The following is a 24,710-nucleotide window of genomic DNA, read 5'->3' on the forward strand; positions in this document are numbered from 1 at the left end:
GTCCTGCTGTCTCCACTTTTGTGGGTGACTCCAGTAGCAGTTATCTCTCAGATGGTTGTTTCTTCTGCAGCCCAGCTGAAGGCACCTCGTAGGGCGCGGCGCGTCCCTGCGACTGGAGTACAAGCCTCTCTGCGTGTCTAGCTTCAGAAGAATCAGCAGCATCAACAGCAACGGTTTGCTGCCTTCTAAGGATAAGTGTCTTGCTTGTCTTGCGGAGGGAAGCACGGGTAGGGTCATTAAGGCTTACAAGGTGGGAGGGTTGGACTCCCACCTAGGCCTATGGTCCTGCACCACCAGGGGCCCTTCCCGCCCCCGTATCTGCAGCATCCACGAACTGGTCATATCAGCGGCAGCAGTGATCGTTTCACATGTTGCTGGCTTCAGGAGAGGTCTCCTCAAAGCACCCTGGGGCGCCGCCGTCCTTCTTGGGTGAACCTGACAGCTCCGTGGGTCTGGCTCCCTCGGTGACTCCCCTGACGCCTCCACTGCCTCTGCAACAGCAGCAGCAGCAACCATGCAACTTCTGGCCTTATGCTGCTGACCAGGGGCAGCAGGCAGGATTATCTGTGGGCAGTTCTGCCTGCAGGGCTACAGGAGGCTCTCCCATGCAGCCTGCAGCGGGGCCCCTCCCAGGGCCCCTACATCTGCCAGTAGGAGCAGCAGGACCCTCCTGCTTGGGTGTTGAGGGTTCTCGCCTGACGTCACAGGTTGCAACTGGTGCTGTTGATAATGGTGCAGCAACAGGGGGGCCTTCCCCTGCGGGGTGGGTTTCTGGAGGGGCCCCGTGTAATAGGGGCCCCATGCAAACTAGCTGTCCTTCCCCTTGTGCCCCTGTCGCTTCGTACGCACCTTGCCATGTTTCCTGTTTGGGCAAGCCTCTGCAGCAATCTCCCCTTCCATGCTACCCCTCACTTCTTATGGGAGCCTCTATGGGGCCTGCAGGCCAAGTGGTGCAGCATCCGCGATCTTCTCCCCAGGGCCCACTCTTGTCTCAGCAGCTGCCTCAGCAAAATCTGCTTCTGCAGCAGCACATGGTACAGCAGCAACACTCAGTGCAGCAGCCAGTACTGCAGAACCAGATGCTTCAGCAGCCTGGGGGCAGTGTGTCGGTGTGCGTGAGGCCTGAAGCGGTCACCACTATTAGTGCAGGGCTGCGACGTTATCTCGCTGCAGTAGTGTCTGAGGTGTATAGGGAGGTGGGGCAACCTTGGCGATCCTCTGGAAGCAACTGCTCGCAGCTGCAACAGCTGCCTCTCTGCCGCAAGGACCATGAAGGGGGCAGCAGTCCCATTGGCACCAGCAGCACAGCTACCACCAGCGGCGGCCTCGAGGAGGAGGAGGAGTCGGCTTTCTGCAGCGGTAGCAACAGTAGTAGTAACACCAGCAGCAACAACAACAGCAATAGCAGCGTCAGTGCATCTACAAACACCACGAGCAGGTGCGGGGAGCCAGCACAGGCTCCACTAGCCCGGCCTAAGGGACCTCCACCCGAAGACACGCAGGCAGCCCATGCACAGAGACCAGCAACAGCAGCAACAGCAGCAGCAGCGGGTGACGAGGGCAACACAGAGGGAGGGTGGAGCTTGATGTGTAAGAAGGAGACATTCTGTGGCGGCGCCGTATCAGCAGCAGCACCTGCAGGCGCAGCAGCAGCGCCGCCACCACCAACGGCAGCAGGGGAGCAAGCGTTTCACTTACAAGCAATCAGGAACGGCTCTTCAGATCAACTCGCCAAGTACGTGCTGCTGCTGCTTCCTTTTCTTTCGGATTCGCCGCAGGAGCTGCGGGCCAAGAACCCCCAGTGTTTTATCGAGACACGCATGCAGCTGGAGGCACTTCACCAGCGGCAGCAGGAGCAGCAGCAGTATCAAGAGGCGCAGCAGATGCCGCTGCAGCCGCAACACCACCAACACCAGATGCCAATGCAGCATCAGCATGTGCCAATGCAGCAACAACCTCAGCATCCGCCGATCCCGCTGCAGCAGCAGCAGCAGCCTATGGCGCTTCAGCAGCAGCCACATCAGCAGCCCATTGCGCTGCAGCAGCACCGACAGATGGCACTGCAGCAACAGGCTGATATGAGGCTGCACCATCCGCAGCAGTTGCCGCTGCAGCAGCAGCCTCAGCAAGATGTCTCAGTGGAGCAGCAGCAGCAGATCCCAATACAGCAGCAGCAGTTGCCAACACTATTGCAGCAACAGCAACAGCTGACCCGTCCCACAGGACTCCCCGCTGCTCCTACAGGTTTTGCTGCTGGTTGCTGCAGCGGGCTGCGCGATGCAGGAGTGGCGGGGTCGGCAGCAGGAGGTGCAGCAGCAGCAACAGCTCCTGCTGGGTTTAGCGGTGATGGTCCATACGGCGGCCCCATTGTCGCTCAGGGTAAGAGAAGCGTACAGAGTCTGCCCCCTGCTGTTTCTGTACAATAAGTAGCAGATTCTACATGCAGATGTAGATTCTTGCATCTTCAATGACGGGCACAGAGTGGGCTGCTCGTCGGTGCAGTAACATGCATATTGTGGGTTTTCGTGTTTTGCACTATCCCTGTCCGCAGCCCCAGAGAGATGCATGTGTGTGCATGCATTTGCATGCAGGCTGGCAAGGAGCAGAAACAGCAGCAACAGGCGAAGGCGTCCGAGGGGAAGTGCGAGGCCGCCCATCGTGGCCCGTAGACGAGAGCCTTCGTTGGGGCCCTCATGCTTCCTCCAGCTGCGCAGGGGGCCCCTCTTACGGTTTCATGGGGGCCCCTGCAGCAGGTGCTGCTGGGAAGGGGGACTGCGGGGGTAGCGCGCATGCAGCAGCTCTTGTTCAGCTGCCCCGCCCCACGTTATCGCCTTCTCTCGCAGCATCAGCACCAGGAGGAGCTAGCGCTGCTGCAGGCGACTGCATGGTGCCCAGGATGAACCTGGGATCTGTTGCTTCTTGCAGCCACGATGGGATGAGCCAGGGAGGCCGGCTGATGATGCCTTGGGCGTCGAGGGGGGGGCTACCGCGCCCGTCGCCTCCCCCCTTAGGGACCCTCGTTACTCTTGACTCCCCGGCAGCATCAACAGCAGCCTCACCCGCATGCATGTGGCCCATCTCTCCCTCTGCCTCCACCACTTCGGCGCCCAACTCCTTGGTGGCTACCCCAACTGCAGCAACGGCAACGGGGCTGGCAGGAGCAGTCGGAGTATTGCCTATAAGGAAGAAACTCGTACCAGCGGAGCTTGGGAGCGTCATATCTGCAGAGGGCTTAGGCCGCTCGCCCCGAGGCAACGTCCGCGTGTGCCACAGCCAACAACACAACGCGTGGCTAGTTCTGTGTTGCGCTGGGGGAGCAGAAAGCCGCGCCTTTTCGGTTCTGCAGTTGGGCTATGAGGGGGCCAAGCGGGTAGCGCTTCTCTACGCAGCTCAGTGTAAGTACAGCGGTGTGATCTGCTACTCAGCCAACAGATAGGCTTGAGATGAAGAGACCGAGTTTCGGGTGAACTGCGAGGCTATGCAGAAGAAGCATGGGGCAATTGCTCAGTCTGTAAAAATAGCAACATTACTATGCCATTCTTTTAAGCCAGCTTGCATCTGGATGCTCGTGCAAAGCACGCAGTCAACTGTGGCATTGCGCGTCGTTAGGAACTTGACACGCACCGCAGGTTTGGGCAGTGGTTAGGCTCTCTTTTGCTGTTGTTTCTGCTGCTGCTGCTTTTATCTCAGGTCGGCGTCACCTGAATAGCCGTAGGGCTGCTGCACAGAAGCCCAACTTGGGGTTGACAGCGGTGGCGGAAATGGCTCCGGAGCGTCAGTCAAAAGTGAAGGGTCCTGAAGACACGTCTGCGGAGCTGGCAGCGACGGGTTTGGGCTCGACGGGACCTCCTGGGGGCTGTTTTAATCTAATAGATTGTTCCGGGGATGTCCCGTACACGACACGAAGTGTACGTTGGGTGGCGGGCTGTTGGGGGCTTTTCCGGTTTTCTCTCGGTGGACAGTGTGATGACGCATAAACGTTTTTGATCGCAAGAAGCCTTTTTCCTCGTTTCTTGGGCATGTTTTTACTGTTGCTGGTGCTGGCCTGCCTGCAGTGCGCACCTCGCGGCCTGTGGCCTTCGCCCCAGGTCGCGTCTCTGTTGTGTGTTTGATCTCTGTGGCGAACTGTGAGTATCGTCTTGTTTTCGATAGAAGGCTATATTTGGGTGCCGGTGATGGCTCTGTATATTTGTGGGGAGTTGGGGGGGCTACGCTGAATTGCACGGTGCAGCATGTGTGCCCTCAGGACGTGTCGGCAAGCCGGGTGGCCCGCCTCAGCCGTCGCGCGATGGAGTTGCCGTATGTGCACGGAGTTCGTTTTGAGGCTGAAACCTTTGCATGGGTGGCGCAGATGAGGGGGGAGGCCCGCCGGTTTCTTGTTAAGAAACACGGCTTTATCAAATCTAGGCTGTGCGCTGTGGAGAAAATACAGGCGTGGAGGGCTACGCTACCTCAGGCGGCTCTCGAACAAGAACTGAAAGGTCAGTGGCCGCAGCGCAACTCTCAAACAGCTGCCACACGCACGCATGCATTGTGAAGGATAAGCATACACACGCGTTGGGGAAGGGAATTCGCTGGGCCTGTTAGCGAGGTCCTGCTGTCCCCCGCTCTTGAGTGCGGCCCACATCATACGCAAGAGTTGAGGATGGATACAAGTATGGGGCAACAGGGGAGATAATCAGAAACGAAAACGGAAACGGACGTTCAGAAGAAAATAGCGTCCAATTTTCGTTTGCTCTTTCTCTGGTGTGCTGCGTGCAGTGGAACAAGAAGTGCTGGAGATGCTTCGCACCTCAGGGGCCAATTCGGCGCCTCCTCAGGCTGTGCCATTGGGGCCGCCCATTCAACAGCTCGCCGCCCCAGAATTCAGGGAGACGTCGGCTTCCCTTGACTTTTAAATGCAGCAGCTGCTGGATCGTCTGCTGTAGTTGGTGTGTGTGCTCTGTGTTTCTGCGCTTAAGAACGCTCAGCAGGCCGCCAACTTACCTGTCGCTGCTTGAGGGCGTTGACTTAGAGATGTGTCTGCTTCCTCTGTTTTCTGTTGCTCGGCAGCGACACAATGTGATACAGTGCTCCAGTAGCCGCGGCTGCTGCAGCTGCAACAGCAGCAGCAGATTCACGCGAGCTGTGACGCCGGCTAGTCCAGCAGCTTCTACACGTGACAGGGATGCACGTTTGGCGCCGGGTTTCCGAACATTGTGCCTCTCTGAGGCAGGCAGCACTGGCTCTGCCTTCGTTTCCTTTGCTGAGAGGACAGCGCTGCCCTGTGTCTTTGGGGAGAGAAACGGGTTTCCTACACGTAAGCCAGCGCGGCCTCTGGCTGCTAAAGTGTTTTCTGCGTTATCAGCCGGCGAAGGCGTCAACCTCGTTAGAAATACGCGATACTGTCCCTGACATCGGCGGCCTTAATGCTTCCTAATGTTAGCGAGAGCACAAGTACTGTGTGGCCGCCGCCAGTTATATATAGAGGCAAGTCAGGTGCAGTGTGTAGCAGCTGCAGGGAGTGCGCCGCACTAACAACAACGGCAAGCAACAGTATGAAAATGTTCTTTACAGTATGCATCAGTATACATCAGAAACAAATGATAGTCGCGGTTTTCATTCTGCCTACCAAGACTTCCCTTCCTGCTGGCGCGCCTTTTGGTGCAGCGTTTGAAGCCGCAACCTGCTGCTGTTGTCAGGCTGGCCGTAAGTGGCAACTGATATACTTCAAACCGAAACCACTCATCCAAACCACGCCGAGAAGCTACAACGGACGCAATCCGTCGCTGTTGTCTTAGCCAACGCCTTCTAGTAGCTTCTGCCAAAGAGGCACCAGCGCTTCGCTGGTCGGCCTGTGAAGAAGCAGCGGGTCCCCTCTGGCATGGGGGGCTGCTCGAAGGGGATGCACAGAGGCTTCATAGCTCCCGTCATTCCGTCGGCGTTCTCGCGAGCCTGAGAACCAACAAAACAAGAAGCAAACCGAAAGGCACCCACCCCATCAACCCTCTTAGACGCCAACAAAGCAACCGCCACACATATAGTCGAAAATCACGAGACACAACACCAACAGCCCTGTGCGCTTAAGCAGGTGCGCTGCTATGACAGCCTCTAATTAAGAGCCCGGCGGCCACGAAGGCAGAAGAAAGAAGCCACCCCTGACCCACCTGGATCTCAGACAGGCGCTGTGTTTCCTTTTTGATCTGCGTCTCCGTGTCAGGGTCTTCACACCTGAAATACCCAACACAAAAAAGACAGCAATCCCTGAAATGTACCCTCCGTGCCGCCCACCCACATATTTTCCCTCTTAACAATAAACCCACCGTCCTAGAGTTACAGCGGCCTTACAAAGCATATGCTGGCGTTCCTCCTACGAGCATTCTACTGCACCTACACGCCCTTCTTGTCTACAGGGTCTCTGCCCGTTAGCCGCTACTCTGCTAATAGTTACGAACAACCCTTCCCCCTCAGCAACGTGTGGTACTGTCTGCTGAACAGTGTGAGAGTTGCTTGCCAAGGCGCGAGCACAACATGTCTTCGGTTGAGAGCCGGCATGACTTCATCGAAAGACGATATCTTTTCTATGGAGGCGTCAAATCTGGCCTTCGCCTTGGTGAAGAGGTCTTTCTGCATCGTCTCTAGCATCGCTGGGATCGTCGTTCCTGCTTCCGCCCAGGGGACGTTTCGCGCCTCTGAGGTGTCTCTGCGCACTACTCGAGTCTGGCGATTCTCCACATCTCGAGGACCAATCTCCAGTCTGAGAGGAACGCCTTTCAGCTCCCAGTCGTTGAACTTCCAGCCCGGAGTGTAGTTTGTCTGCACAGCACAAGGCAGGGGCAAGGCGGCGCAACTCAACGCCAAGACAAAGGAAGGAAGAAGACCGCCACAGAAAAAGCCACTGCTGACACCTAAAGCCATAAACAGAAAAGGGGGGCACCGAGTTTCTGAAGCAGGGCTGCGTAAGCAGCAAATAGCATAAGACGTCCTGGTCAGTGACAGTACGGCCACAAAGGTAGCATATACAGCTTTCTACCCCTCGTTTGCAGGTCGCGGTCGCAGTAACTGGTGAAGTGTCTAGCAAAACACCCAAATATGCAGTGAAGCACACTGCAGATTAGAACTGCAGATTAGAGATAAGGGTAGAGCGGAAGGAGGGACAGACAAACAAGTACCCCTTTCGAAGTATCCACCAGCAAGGAAGAGCAGAAATCCGCTAAAAGAACAAACAACTCACCCTGTCATCTACCTTCACACGAACCCCTGCTGCTATCAATGTTTTCTCGAGCTCTCGGCACTTCGCGACAATTTCAGCCCCTCCGGACTCCTGAAAGCACACGAGCAAACCTGCCCAAAGAGGAAATGCCTATGAATGCATAGGCCCTTCGCGGCAGCAAGAAACATGAGAATAACCTAAGATCTCCTTTCTACCGCAGCTGGGCTTTCTGCAGGACACCTCCGTTTGCCAGCTTAAGAGGATAAGATGGTTCAGAGACGGAGATTGAAACAATCCGACAAACGCATACACGAGAAAAGCGGGAACAGCAACTGCCAACAAAAATGTACAGTTTATAGCGCGGGCAGAGGAAGCACACAAAATTGCAGCGAAACCTACAGACGCCCACCTTGAAGATAATAGGGATAATGACAGCCTGGACAGCAACAATTCTTGGCGGAAGCACAAGGCCTTTGTCATCTCCGTGCGTCATAATCATTACACCCAGGGAACGCGTCGTGCAGCCCCAGCTCGTCTGATGCACCAGCTGTTTCGCGCCCTTTTCGTCTGCAAATCCGCAGCAGCAACGACTCTATCTGTTTGTATGCAATGCTCCAACGCGCAAGAAAACTAACAAACTGCAGCTGAATGTCCGCACCTCAGGGCGACACCCGCTGCTGTTTCCACAGAGCACTGCTCCACCAACACACCGACCGCCACAAGCCAGCAAGAACTCGCAGCAATTACAGAAAGGCAAGCATCTAACATAAAATCAACAAAGAAAGGCAGACAACCAGCCAGCATCCCCAAGCAGGAACAACATATATATATATATATATACATATATATACATATATATATATGAAGCTATACAAGCCACGGACCTTCAAACTCGATGCCAAACATCTTAGAAAAGTTTTGTCCAAGGAGATGTGAAGTGGCAGCCTGAATGCCTCTGCCCGTCTCCGGAATAATCCCCTCGATGGTGGTCGTCATCTTCCCGCCAGCAAACTTTTCATTTTCACTCTTCTCTCCCTTTATCACGGGCACAGCCAGGTAGTCTTCGTACCACCTACGACAACAGAAGCAGCAACATGCCGCAAGACGAGAGCCAGCTTGAGCCGGCACACTACACCAGCAGCAAAAGCAGCACCACACACCCTCACCAGCAGCAGCTGTGAAACTGCCCAACATCACATCATCAGTCGAAGTCAGATCTTCAATATCGGAGGGAGCGGGGTCCGGCGTACTGTCTGTACAGCTCAAGGATGTCGAGGACGAGAGCAAAGGCCTCCTCTTCAGTGGCATGGGCGGTGTGGCCCTCTTGCCACAGAAACTCCCTCGTGCGCAAAAACGGAGTTGGTTGCTTGAACTCCCATCTGCAGCAGAGTAGCAGCAGCAGCAGCAGGGTTTTCATGAGCAGCAATGGGAGAAGCTCGAGGCTCGCCCATATAAATGCGCGCTGCGCTGCCCCCACAGACACGGGGCAGCCCCACGTCCCGACGGGAGTTGCCAGCCCTCTCAACCGCGGACTACGCTGAGGTGCTGCAGTATCTGCTGTAGCGCTTGCAGCAAGGTCTGCTGCAGGATTTGCTGCCGTGTTTGCTGGTGTCAGTATGAAAATGTGGCGTTACCTGACAACGTTATTCCATTGGTTGAGTTTGAGAGGCAAGTCTCTATGGGATCGGATCCACTTAGCGTATGCGGGGTACATGATGGTCTCGCTGGTGGGGCGAATTGCGACTTTCTCAGGCAACTCAGAGTCGCCGTAGTGAGTGACCCACGCGACTTCCGGCTTGAAACCCTCAACGTGGTCCTTCTCCTTCTCCAGCTTAGCCTGCAGCACACGTGTATGCTCAAGGGACGCTGCTGCTCCTCTTGCTGCTGCTGTTCTGCTTGCCGATGAACGCTGGTGAAGAAGTCTTCGAGGAAGGCTTCAGAAAGAAAGCGACGCAGTAAGTATTATGCAGGGACAGGACGAGAGGGGAGCAGACCCCCGAAGTGAAAAAGAATGCGGGAAGACGGAGCATGGACAAAGACAATAAGTCAACAGACAAAATATGGACTGACAAAAAATACGACAGAAGACAAGCCCTCTTAATATTTACGCAATACAACAACTCAACATCGATGGCCCAAGCAAGCAGGGTTCTCCACCGAATGCAAAGACACAGGAGCGGCCCTGATTCTACAAAAGAGAAGGGAGACGCAGTGCATGCGGCCAAGCAACAGTAGCAGCAACAAAAGCAACAAGAGCTCCATCAACAACAAGGACAACAAGAACAGGAGGAGCAACAAGGGCAAGATGGAGACATCAAGGCAGTGAGCTGGTGCCTCCCTTGGGTAAGATAAGAAAATGAGTGTCTCACCTGCGAGACAAACATCGGAAAATAGCAGTTCTCCACCCCGAGGCGTTTGATGCTGTCATCAAAGAAGCGCTGCACGGCCTCCCACATCCTGTAGGCCCAGGGCCGGATGATGTAACAGCCGCTGATGTCGTAGTACTCCACCAGCTCCCCGCGTACAATCGCCTGCAGAGAAAAGCAGGGAGAGGAACGATAAGCAAACAAAAAGTGCCGCTGCGACCGAACCGAAAGCAGAAGGCGCCCGCAAGAAGGATGGAAAAAAGAAACAAATGGGGGGAGAACAACAACTAACAACTGCGGAAGGCAAACGAGAGAAACAGACACATAGGAACAAGGCAAAACAAACACAAATAAAACAACGCGGAAGGAGACACAGTGCCGGACCAAAGCAAAGGGAATGGAAAACGAATTACACCACGACAGAAACAGCAGGAGACACAATTCTCCAGACACACAAACATAGAGCGCAAACAGGCAAAACACACAACCCAAAGCCGCGGCGGCAGCCAGCTGAAGCAGCAGCAAAAGGAGAGCATGGGGGCAGGAGCAGAGACAGAGACGGATGCTGCAAAGGAGACGAATGACACACAGAAGCCGTTTGCACGCAAAGGCTGAAGGAGACACTCGTAGGAGGAGAAAAGAAACAGGAGGCACCCAGAGCACGCACGAACACGAAGACACAAGCAGGGACCACGCAGACACAACAAATAGAACAGAAGAGAGGCAGACGCTCGGCGGCCTGGTAGGGACTGACAGCTCCTACTGATATTCCTTTTCTTATCTGAGCTTAGCTGCATATCCTCTCTTTACGTTCTACGTCTACATACACGAAGAAGAGAACAAGAATGTCTAACGGGCGCAAAGAGTAGTTTTTTGTTTGAAAAAAATACAAAAACACCTCAGAAAAAGACCGCTCACTTGGGTGTACCACTCCGCGAAGTTCGTTGCCTTCTTGGCAGTCATCCCCAGAGTTGCCTCCTGCTGCTGCTGCTCTTCTTTGCTGCTCTTGCCTGCAGCCCCCGACTTCTTACCTGCTGCTGCCCCATTGACGCCCTCAGCTGGGGCCTCTGAAAGGGCCTGCAGCTCTGCAACAGCAAACAAGGGCAACAAGCAACATCAGAAAACCGTTTGCACCAGCAGCCGCACAAGCGGCGTCAGTGCCGGCATCCTGTCCTCCCCCCGCCCACGTGATTCCCTCCAGCACAACAGCAGCAGAGGCAAATATCTGCTACAGCAAATACGACGTTGCAGCAGCAGCAACTCCACAGGCCTGGAGCTCGAGCAGCACCCAGAAGAACGGGCATGCCAGCCAAAACGACGGCCACAGCAGCAGCGGCAGCAGCCGGGAAGTAGCAGCAACAATATCCAGAAGAGCAGCGGGAGCAGGCGGAGCAGCAGCAGCTGCAGCTGCAGCAACCGACCTTTACAGTCGATGAATTCGATGGCAACGCCTCTGGAGACGAGGAAAGAAATGATATCTCGTGCGGCTATTTCAAGGCTTTCAAAGTTGTGCATCGGGTGTACCATAACCGGCATCTCGCTGTCCTTCAACTTCGCGTCCAGGAGAAATGTCACCTCCTTCCTGCAGCAGTAGCAACAGCAGCAGCATGTACAAATGCGCAGAAGGCTCTGCTGCTGCAGTGAGGCCCGCGCTGCTGCCAGCGCCAGGAGCATCAGCATCCTTCATGCAAAGGCAGCCAGGTGGAGTAGCAAGTGTTGCAGGTGGAGCACTAGTTGCAGCAGCAGCTGCTGCTGCTGCAGCTCGTCGTCCTGCTGTTGCTGCAGCCGTCTCACTTTTCGTCGTTAAGGATGGCGAAAGGAGTTACGCAGCCGGGCAGCACATGCAAAGAAGCCTCGAGAGTCTTTTCATCAGCCAGCCGCAGTTTCTGCAGCCCCAACTTCGCCATAACGCCCTTCAAAGGGGTCGGCGAATCCTAAAAAAACAGAAAACAACTTGCTGCTGCTGCTAAAACTGCTGCTCTAGCTGCTGCTGGTGCTTCTCTGGCTGCTGCTGATGCTACCGATGATGCCCTTAGCAAGGCCCATCTCCCGCCAGGGTTTGGGCTGCAGCAGGGCCATACAGATGGAGGCTGTCAGGTTGGCTGTGCTGCTAGTGTCTAGACGTCAGGGTTTAGGGTTTAGGGTTTGGCGTTACATGGAGGGCCGTGAGAAGGAACAGGCTGCCTTTCTTGTCCTTCAAAAAGAGGTTCTTGCACACGGGGATCCCCAAGTGGCCGACAGCTGCAACCAACTCCTCCACTGTACATGCCTTGGAGTGTCTGTGCTCCTGTATGCAACGACAGCAGCCGCAGCAGCACAGCAGCAACATCCCAAACGTTCCAGAAGTGCTTGTGCGTCCATCTCCAGTACGACAGCTGTATGTTCAATGGTGCACACAACAGCGATAGAAGCAGCAGCAGCAACAGCTGCAGCAATTCTGTTCCCCCTACCTTGAAAGAGATGCCTGCGCCCCTTAGGGCCTCTTTCAGGGCCTTCTCCTGCTGCAGCTGCTGCTGCGTTGGACCTTCCTGGCCGGTCATTTTTGCCGTCCCCTTACTGTTGTTGCTGCTCTTGGTCTTGCTGTTGCTGCTACTGCTGCTCAGAAGCACACTTCTTCCCTGCGGTGGCTGCCTTGGCAGAGCTGGAAAGTTCGGTGTTCCCACAGCGGAGGAGGAGCAGGAAAAAAAGAAGTGCTGGCCTTGAGCTGAAGAGGCCGTCGCAGTAGGTAGTGCAGCAGCAGCAAAAGAAGCGGAGTCTGCAACAACGGCTGCGGGGTGCTGCTGAAGTTGTAGCAGCAACAGACGGGAAAGTGAGCCGCCTCGGAGAAAAGATACGTTCTTCCTTTTTGTTATAGCAGCAAGCAAAACCATTAATTGCTCTCTCTGCATGCTGCAAGAAACACACGAGACATACAGACCCTCCAGCCCTAGCCGTGCAGCTCTCAACCGATGATATCGGTGGGAGCAACAGCAACAGGCGCTGGCAGCAGCAGCATCCAGTGTTACTGCTGCTGCTGCATGCAGCTAATGCAACGGCGGCTTTTTAATGGAACTTCTAATTAAAATTAAAAGATAAGGATTCCGCAGAGACTCGAAGGTTTGCACTTAGAACGACCGAGACAATAACAGACACCGATATCGAAAGTGAGACTCTTGCTGCTGCTGTCCCTGCCGCTGCTGTTGTGGATCCTGCAGCAGCGGCGGCGAGCCCTGCATGCGCACATGTTATTTTTTTTACATTCGAGAGTCTCTCAGTTAAAAGGACAGCTGCGGGATCTATCCAGGCGTGGCCCCACTAGCAGCAGTCGCTGCTCCCGCTGCAGCGGCTGCTGCCGCGCTACCAGCGTTAGTAGTAGCAATGGTAGAAGACACCAGAATGAGCTAGAGGATGATAGCTCAAAGCACCCCCTTTACGGCTGCACCATTCCGTTCGTGGATTGTGCAGGGACAGCAGCATCGCGTTCTCTCTGCCTGCAGCTATGGACACAGCAGCAGCTGCAGCAGTAGCAACAACCGCGGATTTAGCACCGAATCCCGCATAGTATACCTCAACAGCAGCACGAAGAGGCGCAGCGTGGTGCATGCATCAGCAGACCTTGCTCCTCTCTTTCTCATCCCTCGTCTGAGGCAGCAGCAGCCGCTCCTGCATTCCCTGCCAACCAACAGCAGCAGCAACAGCGCGGCAGACTTCATTCCTTCTCCGCTGTCTATACACTTGAAGCACCTGATTGAAAGGAGACGAGCAGTCAAGCGCAGTAAACACCACCCACAGCCGCTACCTGTGCCACCCCTTCCAGCTTCTGCACCGCCTCGAAGTGTTGCGTGCGGGATTCCCCCCCTTCCTCAGACTGCAGGTGTTGCTGCTGCTGCTGTAGGTCAGCAGCAGCTGCACCAGCAGCAGCTAGATCAACTGCAAGACACACAGCTGCTGCAGCTTACCGGTGGGCCTCCGCCTGAGGGCCTTGGGGTGGCAGGTAGAGATGTTGTGTCTCTCAGCTGTGACCCAGCAGAAGCAGATGCTGTCTCCCCATCCTTTGCTGATGCTGCATCCATTGAAGCCGTTGCTGCTGCTGCTCTAGCCCGCTGGCAGGAAGCAACAGCAGCAGCAGCAACGACCGGCTCAGCAGCGGCAGCAGCAGCAGCAGAAAGGGATGATAGGCCTTTCTGGCAGGGCCTCTGCGACCGCATTTTTTACTCAAGGGATTTGCTGCCGGTGTCATCTCTTGCTGCGCTGCTCCGTCTCATTTGCTGCAGATATACTCCAACGACAGCAGCAGCAGCGCCTTTCTTTTTGCAGCACTTTGCCCCACCGCAGCAGCAGCAGCAGATGGAGAGCAGTACACAGCAGCAGCAGCAACAGAGGCCGCTGCACCAGCAGCGGCTGCCGTCTCAGAGGCCAGTTCCTGCGTCTCTGCTGTTGCCCCTAACGCGGGAATTCATTGATGACGTGCACTGTCTGTCTGCTGCTGCAGCAGCAGACCTGGCTGCGGTCTTCGCCGTTAGCAACTGCTGCAGCATCGAGTTGCTGCAGCTGCTAGTTCGGCGCAGCATTGACACGTGGCTACTGCCAGAGCAGCAGCTAGAGCAGCAGCGGCAACAACTGCAGCAGCAGCAGCTGCAGCTGCAGCAGCTGTTCGCTATACAGCCAGAGGCAGTCAGCTGCTTCTCCCCCCAGGAGTTTGCTGTCTTCTGCTCCGCTCTGCATCACTTGCTTCAGCAGGCCCAGCCACTGCACGAAAAGCGAGCCCAGAAGCAGCAGCAGGAGACGCTGCTGCACCTTCTATCCCTTCCCGAGTTCCTCAGCAGCGCCGCTGCTTTCCTGCTGCGATGCAGCCCACAGAAGAACTGCCTGCAGCAGCAGGCCGCACTGGGGAGCCTTGCAGGACTTGCTGCTGATGCACTGCAGCAACAGCAGCGCCATCAGCAGCAGCAGCACGAGCAGCTGCTGCAGCTGGGCAAAGCCAGCATCGAGCTGCTGAAGGCTGCTGATGCATTTATTCCGTGGAAAGATGAAGCAGCAGCAGCAGCAGCAGCCTCATTTTCAAGTGCAGCATCAACAAGTGCATCAACAGCAGCACATAGCGCCAAGGAAACCGCGCGACTAATGAGCCTTATTTCCAAAACATTTGCTGGTGGGCCTTCCCAGCTCCAGCGGCAAGAAGCAACTGAACAGCAGCAGGAACTGCAGCACGAGGAAGGGCAAAAGGAGAACCCTAACGAATCCCTGAATGGGGGAGAGAATCGAGCGAAGGGAACTCGAGCTGATGAGGCGCTGCAGCAGCAGCCTGGCGCCGCTGCACTGCAGTTTTTGCTGCAGTACACTAGAGACCAGTTACTGCGACTGCAGTCTTTGCTGCAGCAGAAGCAGCAGCAGCAGGAACGAGATCAGCCCCCAGCTAAGTCGGCCGCAACGGCAGCCTCTGCAGCAACTGGTGCTGTCACAGATCGCCTGCAGTATGTGCTATTAAACCCTTGGGAGGTCCCTACTGCTGAGACGCTGCAGCTGATGGCATCTGTGGCTGCAGCAACAGCAGCAGCAGCAACTGTGCTGCTGCAGCCGTTGCTGGTGGAGCGGTCTCGGAAGAACGCACAGCATTCGCTGCAGCAACGGTATCAGCAGTTGCTGCTACAGCTGCTGCGGGCGATAGGGGTTGGAGCAGTAGACGCAGCAGCGCCCGCGGCTCCGCTGCTGCAGGCAACAGCAGCGAGGCTCATGGCATGTGTGGGTCTTATAATGTCAGCAGCGGGGGCTTCTCTCTTGCCAGCTGCTACTGATGCGTGCAGAGCTCTTTTGCTGCTGCATCTGCTGCCTTCGGATGAACAAAAGCTGCAGCGTCCAGCGGCTATGAAGGCAAGCGCTGAAGTTGTCGGCTGGCGAGGCCCTGCTGCTGCTGCTGTCCTGCATTTGTGTTGTTTGTTTGCCTATAAGACGATGCTTTGCGCTTGTATTACCTTCCACTCATGGCATGCGCCTCCTAGAGGGCTCTGCAGCTGATTAACAGTATTGGGCTGCAGTTGGGGTAGCCAGTGTTGCTGCGCGCTGCCGCTGGTGTTCCTACAGGCACTCATGGAGGAGGTGGGGAGACGCTTCGCGGACTTGACAGCGCAGGAGAAGGAAATTGTCAGCCTGGCAGTCTCCGCCATCTGCATAAAGGTAATTAGAAATGGATCTACTTCACGTGCTGCTGCCGTTGCTGGGGTCGCTTCTGCACCTAACTACATTCGATGAGGCCGGTGCTGCTGCTGCTGTGAATCCGCTGTAAGAACGAGCAGTAGCAGCAACAGATTGTTCTTTGTGGCTTGCTGCAGGACCCATATCTTCGCCATTACTGTCGGGCGTACGGCAGGCCGCTGCAGCAGCGTCTTGCTGCCCTTGCCGCAAATCGAAACAAACTTGCATCACGCCGTGCAGCAGTAGTGTGTGCTGCCGCACCGTCTGCAGCGGCTGCGCCTGCTGCAGCAGCAACGGCAGCACAAGAGTGAAGTGTAGCCCAAATGCCCTCGGCTATCCTGACCACCGCATGCAGTTGGCGTGCACCCCCGAGGCTTCCACAGAAGGCAGCAAAATCACAGTGCACGAGCACCACTGCCAACACCAGCAGCAGCAACAGCAGTAGCAGCATGAACAGCAACTAAATGTTTGCTCCTAATGCCTGTGTTAACTGCTCTGCAATTCACAAGCAACACAAGCTACAACTGCAAGAGGAGAGATACGGAGGCAGGTTCTGGCCTGGCCCTGGCAGTGAGGCCCAAGCACCTAGCCCTCCGGTGCGGAGTTCTCTACTACGCGCGCGGGCGAAGCGCAAAAACCCAAGCAGCAAGCAGGCAGCCAGACGCAGCCAGCTAGCCGCTAGCTAGCCAGTCGACCAGCTCGAGCTAGCACTCGCTAACGAACACTTGCTAGCGAACACGAGCTAAGTAGCACTGGCTAGTTAGACCTGGCTGGCTAAACAACACTAGCGAGCTAGCCCTGGCTGTTGGGAAGTAGCTGCTAGCCGGTGGTAGGTACCTAGAGCTAGCCAGCTCTAGGTACCTACCACCGGCTAGCAGCTAGCGGTAACTGGCTCGCGAAACACTACAGTTCGATGGAAATGAAAGACATAATCTGAGGGACCTTCTCTGGATAGTGTGCGTGGCTCTTGACGAGCCCAGTCACGTCCACGTTCTCAACACCCGGCACCGACGTCACAGGCGCTAGGCCCGCCACCTGCACACGCCCGCAGCGCCACCTCAACAACGGTAAATGCATGCATGCAGCCATGCTTGCAGGCATGCATGCATGCGAGCATGCAGCCCCCAACCGGCACGAAACGGACCCGAAGCAACAGACTAGTAGGCAGGAAGGCCAGCAGCCGCAGCCGGCGATAGATGCATGATCCCCCCTTAAAACATTCCACACTAATCGTCTCGCTCGATGTAGCTCACTGCCTGGCTGTCGCACAGGGCAACTGTATAGCTCGCTAGCTAGACTGAGGACTAGTTAGCTAGGGAACTAGCTAGCTGGACAGCTGGCTAGCTAGTTCGCTGGAGAGCTGCCTACCCCTAGCTCGCTAGCTAGCTATCTAGCTGAGGGTGGATTTGTTGTTTACAAACCTGCAGTCTGAACTCCATCCATCTGTACAGAAAGGCGAGAAGCCAATCAGTGCGACAGTAGACATTGACCAGCCGCCCTGAGGTCACCTGACGTGCCTGGCGCCACTGCGCTGCGTTCATGGAAGCGGGGAGGCCCATCAACACCACATCGTGCACGCAATGAAACTTCCGCTGCAAGGCCAAGCACCAGCAGAAAACCATAATAAACATAAACAGCAGCAGTGTCACATGTAGCAGCGGGTGCGGCAGCAGATGCAGCGCCTAGAAACTGACGCGGGCTTGCAGCAGCAACACTCTGCAGCGGCTTCGGCACAGAGAAATCCCAACAGGAAGCTCAACACAGTAGGAGCTTGTTAGGATAGCATACGCTCTGCAGCAGCAGCGGAGGCGACAGCAGAGGCTGCTTACCTTTTTCCAGAGCGCCTGCAGACAGTAGAAAATGACTCGCGCCCCCATGCTGTATCCAGCGAGCGTCACTGGCCTCTGTCCCACTGCCTGCGTAGCAACGAGCACGGCTGACCCCCACGGTGTTTCAACAGATGCAGCTTGCTGCAACAGCAATAACAGCAGCAGCACAGGCAAAGGAGGGAGCAGGAGAAGGCGGCGACCCCTGTGCCGCCGCCAGAAGCAGCAACAAAAGTAGCAGCAAGCCCAACAGCAGAAGCAAGAGCAACCCGCGCACCGCTGGCGGAGGCAGCACAAGCAATAAACAGAAGCAGCAGCAGCAAAAGGAGCAGCAGCGGCAAAAAGAGCAAGCTGCAGCAGCCGTATCTGCAGCAGCAGTTAAGTGCAGCAACGGCAAGTTGCAGCAGCAGCAACTGTAGGAACAGCAGCAAGCGTTGTTGCTGACAGCTTTATCCGAGACGGCGTCTGCGAGTATGTTGCCGGCCTGCTGTGCGCGTTCTCTGCAGAGCATCCAGGTATTGTCCAGGCCCGCTGCATATTGAATGAGGGCAATGGGCCAGAAAAGAGCAAATGTAAGACCCCCCAACACGGTGTATTGTAAGTAAAACTTGGAGGCGCTCACCGCGAAGTCCTGAACAAACAAGACAGAAAAAAGCGCGAAAACTAGAAAAACAAGATAATCAAGAATTAAAAGACACCCGCGTCGAAAATAACAAAACAAATAGACGCAAAAGGGGAGAAGACCGCAGAGAAACGCAAACACCGACCGAAACACAGGCAGTAGTATGGACAACAACGACAGCAACAGCATCAAAGAACACCAACGACGCGAACGCCAGGAACAAGCAACAATTAACAACCTCAGCACTTGCATGCAAAGAGCCGTGTAGAAGAGCTGTTTGTCCACAGTCCCAAGTACACACTCGGCGAAGAGAACAAGAAACCACACACACTGACACCGAGGAGGAGGAGGCGCACAAACCAAGACACGCATACAAGCGCATGCAGCAGGGCAGAAAGACAAACGACACGCAAGAACGCAGTGGCAGAAGCATAGGCACAGAACCCGAGAATAGTGACTGGAGAACTACCCACACAGGAACGCGGACAGCAGCAAACGAACTCGCAGAAGATAGAGACGACGCACCTGAGACACCATCTTAATAACCATCCCACCCAACGCCTTCAACACGTGGGGCTCCCACTTCAGCGCATGTAAATCACAGCGCGGGTTGGGGAAGGAGCAAACCTGAGCAGAACAAAACCGATTCACAACAGCAGCAATAGCAGCAGCAGCTGCTCCAAGCGACCAAGGAACCCACGCCGAATAGGCAACAGCAGCAGCAGCAGCAGAACGAATACCAGCAGCTGCAAGAGCACAAGCAGCAACAGCAAAACGCATATACGAGCAGCAGCTGCAACAGCACAAGCAGCAGCAGCGGCAACACACCCAAGGTAGCGTGACATCATCGTCATCCCTGAGATATCCACTGACACCGATGCCAACTCTAAGAGAAGAAGGGCTGCGGCCGTTCAGCATTAAGAACTCGAATATCTTGATGTTGGCGATACGTCGACTGTACTTCCATCCCGTCAGGCCTGAAGAGCAGCAGCAGAAGCAGCAGCAGCAGCAGCAAGTATCCCCACAATCGTACCACCGACGCCAGAGAACACCGCAACCACCGCCAAACCACAAACAGCATATACTGCAGCACCCGTTTCTGCAGGAAGTCCCGAACCAGCAAAAAGGAGCAGCAGCTGCGTAAGCAGCAGCGCTAACGGTGCAGCCGTGCCAACAAAGGATCGAAAACCAGGCATCAGCAGCAGCAGCGCCCCACACCACTCTTACCAGCTCCGCCTGCCCCGAAGATCGAGACAAGTGCTGCCATTCCTCCTGCTGAAGCGAGGAAAGCCGACAGAGGAAGAGAGCCGAGAGATGCAACAGCAGCAGCGATCCCTGGTGCGGCCAACCCCGCAGTCAGTGCAAGCAGCACTCCGCCGCCTACCGCCGCACCTGTAAGCGCAGCACCAGCAACAGGTGTAGCAGATGCGGCAGCAGCAGCAGCAGGTGCAAAGCATCGTACCCACATCCCAGCCAAAAAAAGGCTTGAGCCACAGCGTACGGCGAGAGACCAACAAGCGCAGCAGGCCCCAAAATAAGAGTGGCAGAGGGCAGAGATAGAGGAGGCGGGAATGTCACATAGACAGGAAAAACGCAGTCAGACAGAGACACGCCCACAGCATACGCAGGGAAAATAGTCAAGGGGCCTACCAGCTATCTTGAGACGCCTCCACGTCTTCTGCTTCGAACCCTCTTTGGTATTGGCCTGCAGCACGCGAAGCAGGCATGCACCGACTACTGCTGCTGCATTTCTACTGCTGCTGCTGCTGCCGTCAATAGGCGCCGCTGCAGCTGCAGCCTCTCCACCTGCCGCCTCTGCTGGTTCCCCTGCTGCTGCTGCCTGTGTCGTGGCTGCAGCAGCTCCTCACCTGCAGGATTGACAAGAGATCGGCCGCGAGGTTTTCTTCGATGCGGATGAGCAGTAAGGGATTGATGCGGAGCTCTGCTGCCAGTCTGCAAGCAGCAAACAGCACCCCAGCCAAATGACACCCAGATTATGCACCCCAGCAGTGCAATATGCTGGTGCAGCGCCGGTGTGAGAGACCAGTAACAAGCAGCAGCAACGCATACTGCAGCACCGTCCGCCGCAGCAGCAACGGCAGCACCGAGGCTGCGGCAGCAGAACCCGACTGCTGCTGGCGCTTGCGCCAGCAGCAGTAGAAGCAACAACAGCCGCAACACTAGCAGGAACAGCAATACCAACGACAGCAGCAACCCCAGCGGCAGCAGCAGGAGACCTGTCAAGTAGCATTTGTATTCTGGCATCGAATGTGCCGTTGGTCACGAGAGCGGTGGTTAATTCCCTTAAAAACACGACACGGTAGGCAGGCGGCTCGGAGGCCCACATCGACAGAGACGAGGGCCCAGGACCTCCCTCATACAAACCCCGTTCATCTTCAGACGAGCTGCAGGCCTCAGAAGAATCCCCGTGCTCGTGCTGCTCTTGCTGCATTTCCCCCTCTTCTTCCTCCTCCCGCTGCTGCTTCTGCTGCTCAAGGGAGCCGTGAGAGTGATCAGGTGCCTCGGCATCCCCCTCATCTTCGCTGTAGGCATGCTCCCGCAGTTCTGCGCTCCTGCAGCCGCCGATGCTGACGTTGCTGCTGATGCGGCCCCTCAGCAGCTCCTTACCTTGCTGCAGCTGCTGCTGCTCCTGCAGTTCGTGTTGCTCTGAAGATGGTTCGTTCTGTTGCTGATGCCGCTGTCCTAGATGCGGCTGCTGCGGCTGCTGCTGCTGGTGCTGCGAGTCGGCGTACGGCCTGCCCATCCCCTCGAGCGTCTGTTGCTGCTTCTGTTGATGCTGCTGCCATGCTGCCTCACCGGCGATGCCCTGCAGTGCAGTCTCCCCAGTGCCATGAAGCCCCTCCGCCTCCTCTCCCTGCGCTATACGCCCTGCTGTTTCCCCGAGATGTTGAGCCCAGCCAGGGTCTGCTTCTGCAGCACCAACTGCAGCAGGTGCTGCAGGGTCAACGGCAGTGTAGTAGCGCTCCTCACCGCTGGCCTCCGCCGGACTTTCTTTGCACCCATCTCCAATGGATACGTCCCTGTGCTGCTGCTGCTGCTGCTGCTGGTCATTCGTCATGCGTGCCGTTGCAGATGGTGGCTGCAACAACGCGCGCATTCTGCGGTCTCTATCCCTTGCAGAAAAACCCTCCTGCTGCTGCTGCTGCTCGTGCTGCTGCTGCTCCAATGTTTCAGCGGGAGAGCCTTCCCCCCGTGGTGTGAGTCCCCGCCTAGCTTCCGCCGAGGTCGTGCCTTGGGAGTAGTCTGTGCTGCTGCTGCTGCTGCTGCTACTGCTGGTGCTACCTGTGCTGCTGCTGCTGTTGCTGCCCTTCCTGCTGCTATTCCTCCCAGCGCCAGTGTTGCTGCCGCTGCTGCTGCTGCCGCTGCCGCTGCTGCTGCTGCAGGGAGCGGCCGGCGGGTCTCTGTGTGCATCCTCCGAAGGGGACTCCGCTGAGCGGCTGGCTCTGAGGCGCAGCTGTACGCTGCGAAAGAGTTCATCTGTCTCTGTTTGCTTTTCGGCAAAGAACGCCTCCATTTTGTGAATAAGAGGGTCCAGAGTTACAATATCGCTCGCCTGTAACACACACAACCAGCAGCAGCAGCCACCACAAACAGCCACCATAAACACACACCCCGCTGCTGCTGCTCAGACGCACGCGAGAGACAAGTGCTGCTGCCGCATGCATACACCCCACACACAACCAGGAGACACATGAACACGAGCAAAACATTGCAAAGCAAACAATTCGGACCCGACTTCGCTGCTGCTGAGAGAAGGCCGGTCCCCAGCAGCAACAGCAGCAGCACCCGCATCTGCAGCAGCAACTGTAGCAGCAGCACCCACCCGAACTCCATCCTTCTGCAGCTGCTCGCGCCACGCAATCGGCTTGCTGAGGCAGTTGGCTATGTGGGCCCCCAAGTGCAGCAGATGAGGAGAGGCCAGGGCCTCTAGCAAACCCAATGCCCACGTCGTTATTTCCCCTCGAAAGTCCTCATCGCACCTGCAGTAGCAGGAACAGCAGCAGCGGTAGAAGCAACATGCTTGCATACAGGAAGCCAAACCCGCAGCAGAGAAAAAAGGGCTGGCACTCACAGGCGTCTCCAGGACAGGAAACAGCGTCCAACGGAGCACGAGACAGCAGCAACCCAAGGGACGCAAGCATGGAGACAGAGAAACACAGGATAAACAAAGGCACGGAGACAGCTGAGGTGAGCCCAAACAAGCAGCAGCAAAAGCAGGAGATGGAGCAGCAGTCGTCGCCGTGCAGCAGAGACAGAAAAGAATGACCTACTCCTCTATATGCCGCAAGCAGAGGCAAACAAACACTCCAAAAAGCGCCTCTCTAAACGACGCAGGCAACGAACACAGACGCTCGTGCTGCGGCGGCAGCAGCTGCAGAGACAACAGCTGACGCTCAGCATCCTCTCGCAATGCAGCCATCCTGAACAGAAACCACAAACGCATCCTCACAGTGCTTCTGCTGCGGCTGTTGCTGCAGCTGCTGCATCTGCTCCTTACGCTGCCACTATTATTGCTGCTCCTGCTACTACTACTACTGCTGTTGCTGCCGCTGGCGTGTAGAGCCCCGTATGAGGTAAATAAAAGATATGGCCCCAGGCAGCTGCTGCTGCACTAAAAAGAAGCAAAAGACGAGAGGAGCAGGCGTGTAGCAGTTCGGTAGGGACAGCCTGTAAAGACACCGGGCCCAAGTCAGCAAGGGCGAGACAACAAGAGGCAAGAGAGAGAAGCCTTCTGTTCGTCATGATTAAAGTTGCTTTCGTTATAATTTTTATAATGCAGCCAAACAAAGAGAAACCCACTCAGCACGGCGTTTGCTGAGGTCCGCCTCCGCCTGAAAACGGATCGATGCTGCAATGCGTTCGCACTTCTGCTCCTCGGACTCGCCCTCGTTCTGCTGCTGCTGCTGTTGCTGTTGCTGCTGCTGCCGCGCCTCCTGATCCTGGTGGCCTCTGCTCCGTTGCTTGTCTGCTGCTGCTGCTGCTGCTGCTGCTGTTCCCTCTTCGTCCGATGTCTCGGCGTGCAACTTCCCTGAACGGACTTCTCTAAGGACGCTCGGGGCATCAGAGGACCTCCAACCCCCAGGAGCAGCAGCAGAACCTGCAGCAGCAACTTGCGCATCGGCGTGCAGAGGGTGGAGTGCGGCGGGGGCAGCCGACCTTACGGCTCCGCTGATCTGCAGCTGCTGCTGTTCCTGCTGCTGCTGCCGCTGCTGTTGCTGCTTCTGCTGCTGTTGCCTGGCGTGCGCCCGCATTTCTGCTGCAATGGAAGCCGCCTGTTCTGGGCTGAGGTCCTCCATTGTGGTGAGGCCTGCAGCAAGCAGCTCCTCTTCTGCCTTTGAGTGAGACGCCTAAGGAGACAGGGACCAGCACAAACATAAAGCCAGCCCCTTTCCCTGCTGCTGCTACTGCGGTTGCTGTTGCGGTTGGTGCTGCTTCTGCTGCTGCTACATGGTGCAGCCTCAAGCAGGAGGCACAGTCCATACAGCCAATGCCGGCCACCCAAGCGTCATCAGCCGCTGCAGCATTAACTGCAGCAGCAGCAACTGCGGCAGCAGCAACATCCCTCGAAATCAAAGCAACAGCAGCAACGGCAGCAGCGGCACAACCAACAGCAACGGGAGCTGCAACACCACCTCGACTAGCCGCATCGGTCAGCCTCAGCATCAGCTGCAGCAGCAACCGAGGAGCCCTAATCTGCAGCAGCAGCATCAGCAGCAGCAGCAACAGCAGCAGCAGCAGCAGTACTCCGGTTCTCTAACCTGTCTCCACCTGCCCGCTGCATGCGCAGGCAGGTGCTGGGAGTCAGAGGAGCAGCGTGAGAAGAGAGACAGGGCCCCTGAAGACGGATGCTTAGACCTGATGGTATCGTCAAAGGTGTGCTGCCGCACCAGCTCCTGCTGCTGCAGGTCGCGAAGCAAAGGACACTTTGGATCCCCAGAAAGAGGCGTCAGCAGCGCCTGCTGCTGGCGGCGGCCGCGCAGTAGCGCCTCCTTGCTGCCCTCTTCTGCTGCTCCTGATCCTGCTGCTCCTGCTAAAGGAGAATCCCGTGACGCAGCAGAAGGACACTCATCAGGTGCATCGCCAAGAGCAGGCTCTGCAACAGCAGGACCTCGCTGCTGCGTCTGCTGCTGCTGCTCCTTCCGTTCCATCATTAAGAGTACCTCCTCGCCGAAGGGCGATTCGATTGTTGCCCCTGTATTGCAAACAGCAGCAACTCTGCACGCTCCCTCGGGCAGGCAAGCCTGGGGTCTGTCGTGCTTGCAGTTGTTGCTTCTATAGAAGAACTTCCTCGTTCAGGTCGGTGTTGCTGCCGCTGCAGCCGCTGCAGCCGCTACAGCTGTTGCTGTGCAAAGGATCTGCTGGTCCCTGCTAGTCACCGTAGTGTCTGGTAAATATACAGACATTTCAACGGCGATGCAGCAGCAGCTGCAGCAGCTCTAGCGGCAGCTGTTCTACACGCTGCACCAGGCAGCCCGGGCGCTGAGTGCTGCACCAGGTTTACTGGGTTCAGT

At 56.4% G+C, this 24,710-nt stretch overlaps 4 protein-coding genes across 4 annotated transcripts; 2 read left to right on the forward strand and 2 right to left on the reverse strand.

The window, feature by feature from the left end:
- Positions 1 to 51: 51 nt before the first annotated feature.
- Positions 52 to 4,898, forward strand: EAH_00010770 (hypothetical protein, conserved; the record flags this gene model as incomplete). Its single annotated transcript, XM_013395036.1, has 6 exons — positions 52 to 88; positions 385 to 2,379; positions 2,592 to 3,395; positions 3,691 to 3,828; positions 4,056 to 4,481; positions 4,762 to 4,898. 6 exons carry the CDS (start codon positions 52 to 54, stop codon positions 4,896 to 4,898), a joined length of 3,537 nt encoding a protein of 1,178 aa, XP_013250490.1.
- A 709-nt stretch (positions 4,899 to 5,607) lies between these two features.
- On the reverse strand, positions 5,608 to 12,098 carry EAH_00010780 (prolyl-tRNA synthetase, putative; the record flags this gene model as incomplete). The annotated part of the gene is made up of 16 exons (XM_013395037.1): positions 5,608 to 5,707; positions 5,816 to 5,934; positions 6,147 to 6,210; positions 6,476 to 6,795; positions 7,214 to 7,323; positions 7,592 to 7,759; positions 7,903 to 7,953; positions 8,077 to 8,264; positions 8,443 to 8,571; positions 8,827 to 9,029; positions 9,562 to 9,723; positions 10,477 to 10,643; positions 10,980 to 11,140; positions 11,353 to 11,444; positions 11,714 to 11,845; positions 12,009 to 12,098. The coding sequence occupies 16 exons, from the start codon at positions 12,096 to 12,098 to the stop codon at positions 5,608 to 5,610; spliced, it is 2,256 nt and encodes a 751-aa protein (XP_013250491.1).
- Positions 12,099 to 12,945: 847 nt separating this feature from the next.
- On the forward strand, positions 12,946 to 16,040 carry EAH_00010790 (hypothetical protein, conserved; the record flags this gene model as incomplete). The annotated part of the gene is made up of 3 exons (XM_013395038.1): positions 12,946 to 15,423; positions 15,619 to 15,711; positions 15,867 to 16,040. 3 exons carry the CDS (start codon positions 12,946 to 12,948, stop codon positions 16,038 to 16,040), a joined length of 2,745 nt encoding a protein of 914 aa, XP_013250492.1.
- Positions 16,041 to 16,632: 592 nt separating this feature from the next.
- Positions 16,633 to 24,347, reverse strand: EAH_00010800 (hypothetical protein, conserved; the record flags this gene model as incomplete). Its single annotated transcript, XM_013395039.1, has 14 exons — positions 16,633 to 16,764; positions 17,151 to 17,321; positions 17,559 to 17,699; positions 18,001 to 18,186; positions 18,703 to 18,804; positions 19,006 to 19,154; positions 19,405 to 19,569; positions 19,828 to 19,882; positions 20,046 to 20,130; positions 20,415 to 21,751; positions 22,022 to 22,178; positions 22,470 to 22,619; positions 22,999 to 23,546; positions 23,958 to 24,347. 14 exons carry the CDS (start codon positions 24,345 to 24,347, stop codon positions 16,633 to 16,635), a joined length of 3,768 nt encoding a protein of 1,255 aa, XP_013250493.1.
- Positions 24,348 to 24,710: the final 363 nt, after the last annotated feature.

The sequence above is a fragment of the Eimeria acervulina genome, genomic scaffold (genome assembly GCF_000499425.1).
Source record: "Eimeria acervulina Houghton genomic scaffold, Eah_scaff56, whole genome shotgun sequence".
Classification (NCBI taxonomy): domain Eukaryota; phylum Apicomplexa; class Conoidasida; order Eucoccidiorida; family Eimeriidae; genus Eimeria; species Eimeria acervulina.